General features: G+C 37.9%; 1 protein-coding gene across 6 annotated transcripts in view; it reads left to right on the top strand.

Moving 5' to 3' along the window:
• Positions 1 to 12,053, top strand: part of CDH2 (cadherin 2) — a 114,384-nt gene extending 102,331 nt beyond the window's left edge. For all 6 annotated transcript variants that reach the window (XM_064384819.1, XM_064384832.1, XM_064384837.1 and 3 more), the window contains 2 exons: positions 3,432 to 3,596; positions 10,631 to 12,053. In XM_064384819.1, the coding sequence (XP_064240889.1) occupies positions 3,432 to 3,596; positions 10,631 to 10,837 (372 nt within the window). In that variant the 3' untranslated portion in view covers positions 10,838 to 12,053. The remainder of the gene's footprint in view (positions 1 to 3,431; positions 3,597 to 10,630) is intronic.
• The last annotated feature ends 300 nt before the right edge of the window (positions 12,054 to 12,353 follow it).

Below are 12,353 nucleotides of genomic sequence, written 5' to 3'. Positions count from 1 at the left end.
GCACTCTTCACTGAGATTACATATTTCAGGAATGTAAGGTTTGAACTAATAATGGTTGAAGTCTTTTCTTAAAGCTGTAAGAACTAAGTGAAGACCTAATAATGTCAATATTAATCAATTTGGGGGGGGGGCAGTGAGATGGATTTCACAAGATGGAACTTCTGATAAAATGCCCTTCTTGCACATGAAGGTTGTCATCTCTTTAGCCACCAGTTATCAAAAAGGCAACTATAGTTTCTCCAGTGATAACAGATACCTTCATAAACAAGCAGAAAAACAAAAAATCATTTAGCTTGCTTCACTTACATCCCTGTTGTAGAATGTGAGTTTTCTGTTTCTCTGTTGACTGTAAGTTTGGACTATCAGACTAGTCCAGGTTTCTGTTTTCCAAAGGCTTGAGATTTTCTACATGCAAAATGGGAGCAAACTTAATATGTATTAGTAGTATTGCAACTGAGAAAAACTAAGTAGATTGTCTCTTTCATCAACAATCCTAAATTTGTCCAGAAGTTTGACAAGGAGAAAACTTGAACGAAACATCTGTTTTAGCATGCTCAAGTCCAAACTGAAGGAAGGGAATTTTTTTCTAGAATTGCTGGAGTTAGGTCTAGACAGCCCTAACTAAATAAATACTCTGACAAAAATTGGCAGCCATATGAATTAGATACTCACAACTCTCGCTGAAATACATTTCCAGTGGAGGGCCGAGACTTTTTCCCCAGTGAACTGCCAGTAATCCATAAGCAGATTTTAGCTACAAACAGGTTATATGGGAAAAGACTGGAGCAAAACCAAAGCACCGTAGAATTGTGGTCCTGAAATTAAGAGTAAAAATGATGATCCAAAATACTGGTCAAAGCTGTCTGTCCCAACCTATCCCACCATGTTTTGTTCTCTCTTTGATGTGCCAGTTTTCCTTTCAGCTGTCACTTCTACAGTTAACTATCTTAACAAACTCTGTTTGAGGCAACCCTTTAAGTCCATTCAGGAGCTTTAGGTAGTGTGTGAAAAGCTTTCCTGTCTGTGAAAGCATCACTGAGTGAAGAGATGGGACCTCAGCACCTCTAAACAGCTTATGACCCAGCATTTTAAAACATTTTTCTCATCTTTTACTTTGCAGTAATTGAGTAGAGTTGACTTCAGACAGAATGTTGAAACAGCAGGAATGTTTGCACGGTGCCTTTCACTCCGCCGGTTTGGGGAGGCGGTGGATGAGTTGGCCAAACCCTGCTGGTGTGCAGTTAGTACTGGTTTTAGTGATAGGAGGGGTTTGAGAGCCCGAGGTTATACAACAGTGGATCTTCTTTTCCCATCCAGACACTATTAGACCTGAAAGATAAATTTCCTCTGAGAGAAGGCTAAACGACAGTGTCATAAATTACCCCTAAAAAGAAAACCAAAGTGGGATTCCACGTAAGGACATGTTCTGCACTGCTGTTACCTCACAGATGTCTATTTTTGCTGACTTTTTAGCTATTAGAGTCTGGATATGTCTCAAACTGATAAATACACGCAAAAGGATGCCTTAGATGTGGACATTATAGAATGACAAGCTTGATTTATATTTCTGTATGACCACTAACCAGTGAAAGAATTGTATACAAATGTGTGTGGGTGGGGAAAAAAATTACAGAATTGAAATGAACAGAGATGCTCTTCTGGTTTTAATACATTGTTATTTAACCATACCAGTTTGAATTCCTCCACAACGAAATGCTTAGATTTAAAAAATATATCTGTTTCATTTCTCCCTGTTGGTGTTTTCCACCTTTATCTTTTGGGTGGGTATGAAAAGCACTCGTGTTACATATTTATAAATTCTAAAAAGTACATTCTTCTCCGTTTGATAGGATTTTCTGATAGCATGTCTCTAAACTATTTTGATTTATTTTATGTAATAAAAAGGGGAAGGATAAAAAGTTCTGTTCTGTTTACTTTTCTCTGATTCATACTGCTTCCTGGAGATCACTTATTATTCTGTTTGGTACATGAAGTACCGAAGGCTAGGAGTTAAAGCTCTGCCCCAAGGAACTTGTAATCTAATTAAAGCATATGAAACTGCGTTCTCAGATCTCAGTGGAGCTGTTCCACCTTTTTTGACTATATATTTGTGTGCATTCATCTGAGAACCCAAGTAACAAATCAGAAGGTGTAGTGGATTTGATAATCAGTTACAGTTCTCCCCACAAACTACCATCACTGCTGTCAAAAATAATTTTTCTCCTGTTGAAAAGTCTGGGTTTGGGGTTACAGGAGGTCATAGTCTCAGAAAGGATCTATATCCCATGAGGTAGCAGCAGCAGTAAAAGCTTGCACTCCTTCCCTTAGGAGCCAGTAAGGAACTAATGAAAAATAGTTTGAACAGACAATGTCCAGCAAGTTGAGATCATAAATAAGATTTTTTACCAGAACAACATTGTTGAAAAACTGATATTTTTGATGGATAGAGTAGCTTATTTAGGATGTTTATAACTGCTTGGATTATTTGTGAGGCAGGGTATCTGGCATACAGCGGAGTTGACATGAGCTCCCATCTGATGATAGTTCTTGAATGGCTTTTGTTTAAGCCTCGAAGTCCAGTTCTTTGTTGTGCATTCTCACCAATGCCCTGTGTTAAGGCATCCTAAAGCATGACTTTCTTCTAGACATGCCAACCGTGAGGAGAATGACAATGATGAAATGCATCACCCTGTGCAGAGAGAATTCAGGAATATCTATGTTCAACGCATAAACATTGATCTAATTAAATTTTTCACATACATACATACTGCTTATTGGAATTCATACTGCTGTGCTAACTTCATCAGTCTGCCAGAGTTTGAAACTGCAGCATCAAGTACTTAATGAACAGATTCATGAGTAATCTCTAGAAAGTGCTTAGAATTAAGGCCAAATCTGAGGAGCTTTGTACTTCTTATGACATTTTCCCCCCTTTGGCTTTCATATTATGGAAGCCACATAAAATCAGCAAGGAGTCTTAAATTCATGCTTTGAAGGTATTAGAAAATACTGCAGAACACTGTGCTTGCTTTTTTCTCTCAGAATGGATGGTATTTATTTTCTTAGAAAAATAAGAGTTGGATTTGGCATCCTTGCTCTATGCTGTAAATCATCATTACTAGGTAAAGTGTTTAGTCCCTTAATAGTACTACTCAAATCCCTGCTTCTCAAGGGAAAACTTATGAGAAGCTCTACAAATCTGATGGAATGGAATCAAACCAGGAGATTCAGGGAGTATAAATCAAATAACATCCTGTTGGTATGCAAATAACAGTGTTATTGACTTACTCTCAGTAAGCATTACAACCCTGAAAACAGGACTTCTGGTGAAATGATACTTTGCATTTTCCTTTTCTTCCTTCTCATGTTTCCCCCTGACAGATATTGTTTGAAATTCTGCTAACGTACTGTGTCTGTTTCATATTTTGCAGGATTATGACTTGAGCCAGCTCCAGCAGCCTGACACTCTGGAACCAGATGCCATCAAACCTGTTGGAATCAGACGTCTTGATGAAAGGCCAATCCATGCAGAACCTCAGTATCCAGTGAGATCAGCTGCTCCTCATCCTGGGGACATTGGGGACTTCATTAATGAGGTAAAGAAGCGAAAAAGAGTTTCCTCCTAAGATCTGATAAGCTTTTATATTTTGTTTATTCTATTCCGCATGAGTAGCTGTTATGTTAGAAAATAGTAACTTTTTAAAACTTCCTTAGACAATTAAAATTGTCTCACCAGACAGAAATAAATACGGTCTTTTAAAGTGTAGACAAATTTAATTAACTAATTCGAACAGAAAAGCAAGATATATCAATTAACTTCTGTGCATTCGTATTAATTACATTCATAGTACGTTATCAGCGGCAACCACAATATCTCCAAGCAGGATTATGCAATGGGTTGCAAGTAATAAACAGAATAACAAAATTGTAGTGTAGCCTAAACTCATTTATTAACTCACAGTAATTTAATAATGGAAGAAGTTCATTTTCATTCTCCTCATGCATTACCCTTTGAATCCAGATAATAGTGGAAATTCAGTACCTTCAATAAGACCAAAAGAATTCCGTCAAATACGATTAGTGAGCTGGGCAGCTAAATTAAATGTTATGTAAGTGCTTTTAATACTTGTCTTGTCATAGAGCTTTCAAAGATTTTGCATTATCTTTGATTCTTCAATCTAATAAATGTAATTGAGATTCATTCTATACCAGAGTACTGATATTTCTGAAAGGAATTATCCTCATTATTTCTGTCGCTGGTCAGTCTTAAATCATTGGTGTTGTGGTACTTATGACAGAACGTGTTTCCTATGTTTGCTGGTTATAGAAAAAAAAGCTAACCCAGGATTTACTTCTGTTTTTACTTTATTCTGTACTGAATTGTAGTAGTTAATTATTTTCTCTGGTTTTCTCATATCTTCCGTGTCAACTGGAGCTGGACACATATTGCAGAGTATTGCTGAACAGTTTCTGCAAACGTGTTTATTCTTGTTTGCCTTGAAGAAAAGTCATGCTAATATACGAAAGTCTTTTGTGTTAGAAAGCTGCAGAAAATTGAATTTGCCCCTTTTAAGGTATACAGTGATACAATTGTCAAAAAGCTTAGAGGGGAGTTGACTAGGAGGAAATGTACAAATATTCTTCTAGGACGTATTTTAAGAGGCTCCAGTTTTTGCTTGCCTTACACTTCTAAATATTACAGTTATCATGGGCTTCTGGAAAATAGCAGAGACACGGGACAATAATAGGCCCACGTTGTTGGCCAAGGCAGTGTGCACACAAGAACTTCCTTGTGCTTCCAAACAATCGGAGATTCCCATCCTGTTCTCACACAGCTGTGGCCAGACAGTGCCCACCTGGCAGGCAGCAGTGAAGAACCCTGGTTTTTGTTGTTCTCAAGGGAGGCTCTGTTATGGAGCAAAGGCAGGGAATGGGTCTGATCCTGCTGGAAGGCCAGAAAGGGGCCAGAGGTTTTCTGGCCTCCTGCATTTTTTTAATGACTTAGCAAGCTGTTCTTTCAATGTTATTTTTCAGTAGGTTATCACTCTTGAAGATGATAGCATCAGTGTGTACACATGAGGCAGAAGAAACAGTACGTGCTGTCTTGATTTAACCCCGTACGTTTATAATGCACTACAGACGAGCATGGAATCGTTTTCTTCTGCTGTCTATTGTATTATATCAGTACCTCCCTTTATGCTTCCCCTTGCCATTCACCAAAAAAGAAAGCTTCTCCCAGCTATTCATACACAGTAAAATAGTGTCATTGATTAAGAAAATATATGGAAATATATATGAAGTTAAAGAAAACATGGCAATTTTCTTGTCTGCAAGTTAGCTCAGAATTAATTATATCCTCTGATTGAAAGGAACTGTGTGAGGTAGTTTCTATGTTTTAAGGATTATATATTTAGCTTGTCTTCTTCATACGTTTTTTTTTTTCTTAGGATTTTATAGAAATCTGTTGTTTTACTGTGAAGCATTCCATCTAACCCTCTCTCTAGCAGACAGTAGCCACCCAAAGATTTTCCATGCTGTTTTCCTAAAGACTGAGCAAAGTGGGCATTTTATTTCTCTAAAATAACATCATCTTAATTTGTGTTTTCTGTAAAAAATTTCCCATGACAGGTGTGATTCTAAATTGTCTGCTAGGTGTGGGAGAAAATGGGTCTGTCTTTCATAGGAGTATTCATTGTTACAGTTAAATTTCAAAATTATCAGTGTCTGGAGCATAAATAGAGCTGCACAGGTTTTCAGACTCTCCAGAAAATTGCACCTGCAGTCCTGGTGTGATTAAACCCAAGAAACTTGGTAAGTTTCTCTCAGTTTTACTTGAGGTAAATTGAAAAAATATCTTCAGTAAAGCCTGTAGCAGACATTTCTTAAGGCAGTTCCTACAGAAGATAAGCTGAGCTGTGGAAACAACATAGCAAGATAAGAAAGAGCAAAGTTCATATCTCTCTGCATCCAACTTCAATATTATTAGACGTAATTCTTCCCTAGGGCATCTCTAACCCAAACCACCCACCAAACTAACCCAGTCCCTAGATGAGCAGGGAGAGGCTGCTTTTGAATTGTCAGCACTTCAGTAGCAAAGTCTGCATTAGCCCTTGGTTTGAAAAGATGTAACACTTTTGGAGATCAGTCCAGTCTTTCGGAGAACTTGACCCTGTTCCAGGAGATGTGGGTCAGTATGGTCTTTTGGGGTGCTGGTCCACATGTGGGAATTTAATCTGTTGAATGCTCACCAGAACCTAAGACTCACAGACAAAATTGTTTAGATTAGCTTGTGAATTACTTCAGCTTTGGACAAAAAAATAACTATAGGTCACTGATTTCAGATACTGGACGGTTTAGCTCCCATTGCCAAGCAAGCATGGGAGTTTTCTTATTTTCATTACAGAGTCAGAAACAAAAAGCAAAAATAATCAAGTGGGTCATTTAGGATTTTTTTCCTTTTAGCAGTACTCTGTTTCTTCTGGTGTACTATATTGTACCTGTCATCCCTTGTATTCAACCTTCTTAACTCAATGAGACATACGTAAGTAAGGGTATTTTGTAGTGTTCTGGTGACTTCTCAGTTGAAAAACAAGTTAGAATTACAATAAAAAGTCATGCATTTTTATAATACAAAGTTTAGATAACATGCAGAAAGCTATGAACTGTTTAAAATAAGAAGGTTCCAGAGGTGTCTGATAGTCAAAATAGGTTTTGCAGGCATAAGCTAAATGACCTCAGGGACTTTCTTGTTTTGTCTGTTTCAATGGATAGATGAATCTGTAATTTAAGAGGGGAAGGGAAAAACCTCCTTTTCTTCCAGTCCAGTGTACAAACAAGTCAGTGGAATAAGTCATGTGTTGTTAAGAATCCTCTGTAGACTTTGTTTTCCATTTTGAGCCTTTCAAAGCCTAACCTGCAGAGTGTGGAGCATAATTAACACTTAGAATAGTCAGGATTTGCAGGACAGTATAAATTAGACCTGTTTGAAGTAGTTTTGTTAATCCTGTTTTCAAGACCCACCTATATTGTCCCTATTCTCCACATTGTGGTGGAGAATTTGTGGCTAAGAATATATTTATAATCAATAGAGGATATAGCCTGAGGCAAACTTAAATTTAAATTGCAAACTAAAGGTCTTATCCCATGGTGACATGGAGGACCCTCAATTCATTTTTAGTAAATGGTTATTGATACAGTGCACCTCCATGCAGAATGGACTCCCTTGATAGTTCCAGATATAAACCTTTTTTTTTTTTATATTTCCCTGAAGGTCTCTGTTCTTTCTTTCCTTCTCATCAAAAGTCTGCTGAATCTGATTAAGTAGTAGGATTAATGAAAATAGAAGTATTAGCAATGTTCCATGTTAGTTCAAAATTTGAGAGGGTTGCTTTCCTTTAATTTGAGAGAAATGGAGAATGCTGCCTGTATTAATGCACGTTTACTGTTGGTCCTCAGCCAAGGCACTGTAATTTCTCCAGTTCTGCTCCTTATCACCTCCTTAGTGAAAGCTCTACTGTGTATATAAAAGAGGAAAAGGAAATAAGTGAGTCTGTCCAAGGTCTCAAGCTGGCCTCTCTCTTGCTGTGGCTCTTCTGGGACTGCTGGTGGTGTAGCACATGTAAAGAAATGTGACAATTCACTGTCCCAGCAGGTTCCCCTGCTCCTGAGGATGTGCCCCAGAAATTGTTGAATGAGCTTCTCACTCTAATGAAAACTTTGAGTTTTCAGACCAAGAAACTGTAAACCAAGTAACTGCAACAGCTCTGCTGCTCTCTGATCACATCTGGTAAAAACTGAGATCTCTTTTTAGAAGTAACTGACAATGAATGCCTTGGCAGAAAAGTCAGTAGAAGCCACTCCTGGCAGCCATTTGTTGTCTTTTCTGCAGCAGGCCATGTATCCGTACCACCTCTACCCACTGAAAGGGACAGCATAATAAAAGAAAAAAGGTGGCAATGCTGAAACCAAAGGGAGCTTCTGAGCTGATGGCACTGCCAGGGCTGGCTGGCATGCTGTAGAACCCAACAACAATGTGCAGCAGTACACTGGGTATGCTCAAAGAATCAGCTTAGCAGAGGGAATGAGAAAACACGGTAGTACTTCTTTCTCATTTTAGTATGTAACTTGTGACACAAATATAGCAGAAATCTTGTCATTTGAAGAGTTAGACACTAAGTTCAGTCATTACACTGTGAACCAGAAGATAGGTGAAAATGTCAGTGTAAGTTGTGCTGTGCAGTTGAATCAATACTTCCAAAACATGACCCATAGCTACGTTCTCAGAATGAAATGGATTACACTGCCAGCACAATCTTTGAGAAAGTGAATTTGTTAGTGAGATCCTATCTTGTAAGTCAGTAACTCAAAACCAGTTTCCTTCTCTGAAATGCTATCATGATAGCAGCAGCAAATTGAAAAAAAAATTACAACTTCCCCTTTGGAAAAACAGATGGAAAGAGACTGCCTTCTGCCTTGTCATGGATGACTGATAGGTATCAGAATTTTTGCAGTGATGTAGGAAAATGTTTTGTTCACTGATTTTTTAAAATAAATTGGTATCCCATGGTTGGCTGGCTATTAGTAGGCAGAACTGCAGGGAAATAACATTTTGTCTCCAAACCAACTTTCTAAATGACTTTCACACATGGATACCTGGTATTTGTACCTCAGCACTCCTTAACCTCAGCCAGTATTTATTCTCCTTCCCTGTCACCTGTGTTCCAACACATGGTTGTCTGTCACCCCAAGCAGTCTTAAGGAAAGATCTGAATACCATAAGGCCAGTTACTGCCTAAGAGGTAAAGTTGTCTTTGTGCTTCAGCAGCAGAAAATAAGAGAAAGCCTTAGAACTTGCCCCTTGGAAGCTGGATAAGGGATGTCTTCCAACACTTGAGCTGTTGCCTTTTCAAAATCTCACATCTTTTTTGCTTATTATGGCCATCAGGTTGGAAAATGCCAGAGAGAGATAACAAGCATCACCAATTATTCTTATCTCATAATTCAAAATTACACTTTTAATGCAGGCTATTAATAACCTGCTTGATGTTGTTGTACCACATGAAATCATCATTTCAAGGCCAAAATTTGTTCTTGATTAGAGGTCATTAGATTGATAAATATGCTGGGCTTTTCCACCACTGATTTGGAAATTATTTTAGGTACATTTTGCACAGTTCTGAATTATTTAAATAGGTAATAAAGAGCCAGGATTCACTTATACCTTATCAATGCCAAATGCTTTAATTAATGGGTTTAATATGTATGTACTCCATAATACATATTTGTAGAAGAAAAATCAGCTTCTGGTTCCATTTTGTCATATTTGGACAAAACACAATTGAGAGTGAAACATACTTTTCTAAAACCAGAATATTTTAAATAATTTGAAGGAGGCACACTCATTCCTTCAAATAAGTGGGAATATAATAATGCCATTCTTTAAATAAATGACCATTAAAACTTAAAAGTAAAACCAGCACAAATATCACTGGTAAAAATTAATAGTGAGCAATTTAAAATCCTAGCACAGCTTTATGGAATTCTGAAAGATACGTTATCCCCTGTCAGTGGCTGTCAGAGTAGATCCGATTCAAAATGGAAGGTCTTGAAAAAGTGTTGTTAATCCCATGGAGGAAACTATGAGGTTAAAAAAATATAAATCATAAGAGGACTTTTTGTTTTCAGGCTTTTATATTCAGCTTGTAAATCTTCCCCAGATAAGCAGAGAGAAATTGTCTCATATTCTAAAGTTAGTTACTCATATAAGCGTTTAGGTTTGGACTTACGTAACAAAACAGAGAATGTAGAAGCTTTTCTCTGGAAGAAGTGTGATTCTTTCCTGGTTTTTCCTCTTCAATTCTCCAGCATTTCCTCCAATTCAATTTGTGTTGCTTTTAATTTTGTCTATTCAACTCCATGGACTGGAAATGTAAAAATGCTGATGGCCTGCTATTTGTGTGTTGGTAACTTCAGTACTTGGAAATGAGGAAACAAAAACATCATCATCTTGTATTCAGCTTTGATGTCACTGTGTGTATTTTCTGAAGAGCAGGTGGATTTCATGGGTGGATGTGGCAAAACATAAAAGGCTTAAGACAACGTACCATATATTTTTCTCACAGCAGCCTACAGAGGTACATGAGTTTGCAGGACTGACTAAATATGGATTTTGGCACATGCAAATGGACTGCAGGCCAGAAAAGTCAGTGGATATGCTATTGACCATGTGAGGTGGCTGTTGAAGTGAATCTCTGCAAACATGCTTATTTCTCCTTCCGCATCTGTCTAACCATTCCCACATTGCCCGTGGCACAGGTTGTGTGCTGTATATCTTGGGAACTGTTTGTTTACTAGCTTCAGTCCCAGTGCCATGACTCTCTCTTAAGGTTTTGTTAGGGCTGTGATTGCAGCTACATTCGACATGTCCAGTGCTGCAGTGCTGGAAACCTGGCCATTCTAAAAGGAGTTATAAAAATGGGAATGCTGTTTTGCACTGAACGGCAGGAGAGGAAGAACTTTGTTTTCTCAAGTGGTGCTTGATAGATAACTGTGCTGCAGATATTCCGGATATGCTTTTGTCTCACTCTCAGATACAGAACTTTATCTTCTTTTCTCCCTCTCCTTCTTGCAGGGACTTAAGGCAGCTGACAATGACCCTACAGCCCCACCGTATGACTCCCTCTTAGTCTTTGACTACGAAGGAAGCGGCTCCACTGCTGGATCCTTGAGCTCTCTTAACTCCTCAAGTAGTGGTGGTGAGCAAGACTATGACTACCTAAATGACTGGGGCCCACGTTTCAAGAAACTTGCTGATATGTACGGTGGAGGTGATGACTGAACTTCAAAGTGAGCTTGGGTTTTGGACAAGTACAAACATTTCAACTGATATTCCCCAAAAGCATACAGAAGCTAGGCTTTAACTTTGTAGTCTACTAGCACAAGTGCTTGCTGAAGGCTTTGGCTTAGGCTGCAAACCAATTTGGGCTCCGTGGAATATCAGTGATCCAATGCTGTTTGGAAAAAAATATTGAGCTCAGTTACACTTGAATTTTACAGTACAGAAGCACTGGGATTTTATGTGCCTTTTTGTACCTTTTTCAGATCGGAATTAGTTTTATGTTTAAGGCTTTAATGGTACTGATTTGTGAAATGATACATTAAAGAGACAAAATATGTTGGGGTGGGGAGGAGTAAGGTGAAACACAATATACTTCACAATGCTTTTGTTACATCGCATTGCTTTTATTAAAATAAGGAGATTAAAAATAAACAAAAAAATCCTCATGGAACAATTTTATTATCTGGGAGAGAGGACCATGAGGTGGAACAATGTACATTACTTCTAGTTTTAGATGTTAGGGGACTTTTTTCACTAAAATTCTAAAAATTATGCAGCTGGTTGCAAATAAAGGGAGTTTTCATATCACCAGTTTGTAGCAGAATTGATTTTTTTTTCTTATGCTAGAATGTTAGACACATACATTTTGGTCTTAATCCATGTACACATTTTGGTTTTTGTTGGGTTTTTTTTTTAATTTCTAGTATTTTTTTCCCACTTCACTGTAAAAAATGGTATGTGTACATAATGTTTTATTGGCATAGTCTGTGGAGAAGTGCAGAAACTTCAGAACACGTGTATGTATTATTTGGACTATGGATTCAGGTTTTTGCATGTTTATATCTTTCGTTTATGGATAAAGTATTTACAAAACAGGTTGCAAACAAGTGACATTGATTCAATTGTTGAACTGTAGTTAGAGTACTCAATATTTTTTTTATTTTTATTTTTATTATTTTTTTGGTTTGGGGAGGGAGAAAAGTTCTTAGCACAAAAAGGTTTTACATAATTTGTACCAAAAAAGGGGGGGGAGGGGAGTTGGCCTGATACTGGTGGCACGAGAAAATATACAGTATGTTTTCGGGGTGGGGAGGTGGGGGGAAGGAGCTTTCAAACTGGAGAGACTTCTGAGAACAGCTTTGCCTCTGTATTGTGTACCAGAATATGAATGATACACCTCTGACCCCAACGTTCTGAATAAAATGCTAATTTTGGATCTGGTGCTTGGTTTGGCATTTTTTCTTCCACCTGAGCAGCCCTGACTACAGTAAATAAAAAGTACCCAAAATGTGTTTGAGTTCTGTGAGAAGTTGTGTGTGCTGCTTTGGCATTTCCTACTGCCAGACTGAAAACAAGCTGCATGTAAAAGAAAGCCCAGCACAAATTTGGAAGGCAAGTTCCCAGGTAAAAGCAAAGTGATCTGTGCTGGGATTTCTGGGAATTCACAATTTTCAGTTCCCCAGTGATGGCTAGCTCTTTGATTTAATGTGCATTATCTAAATAAGACCTTGAATCA

The sequence above is a fragment of the Passer domesticus genome, chromosome 1 (assembly GCF_036417665.1).
Source record: "Passer domesticus isolate bPasDom1 chromosome 1, bPasDom1.hap1, whole genome shotgun sequence".
Classification (NCBI taxonomy): Eukaryota; Metazoa; Chordata; class Aves; order Passeriformes; family Passeridae; genus Passer; species Passer domesticus.
Note: the sequence above shows the minus strand (reverse complement) of the source record. Positions and strands in the feature narration are given on the sequence as shown.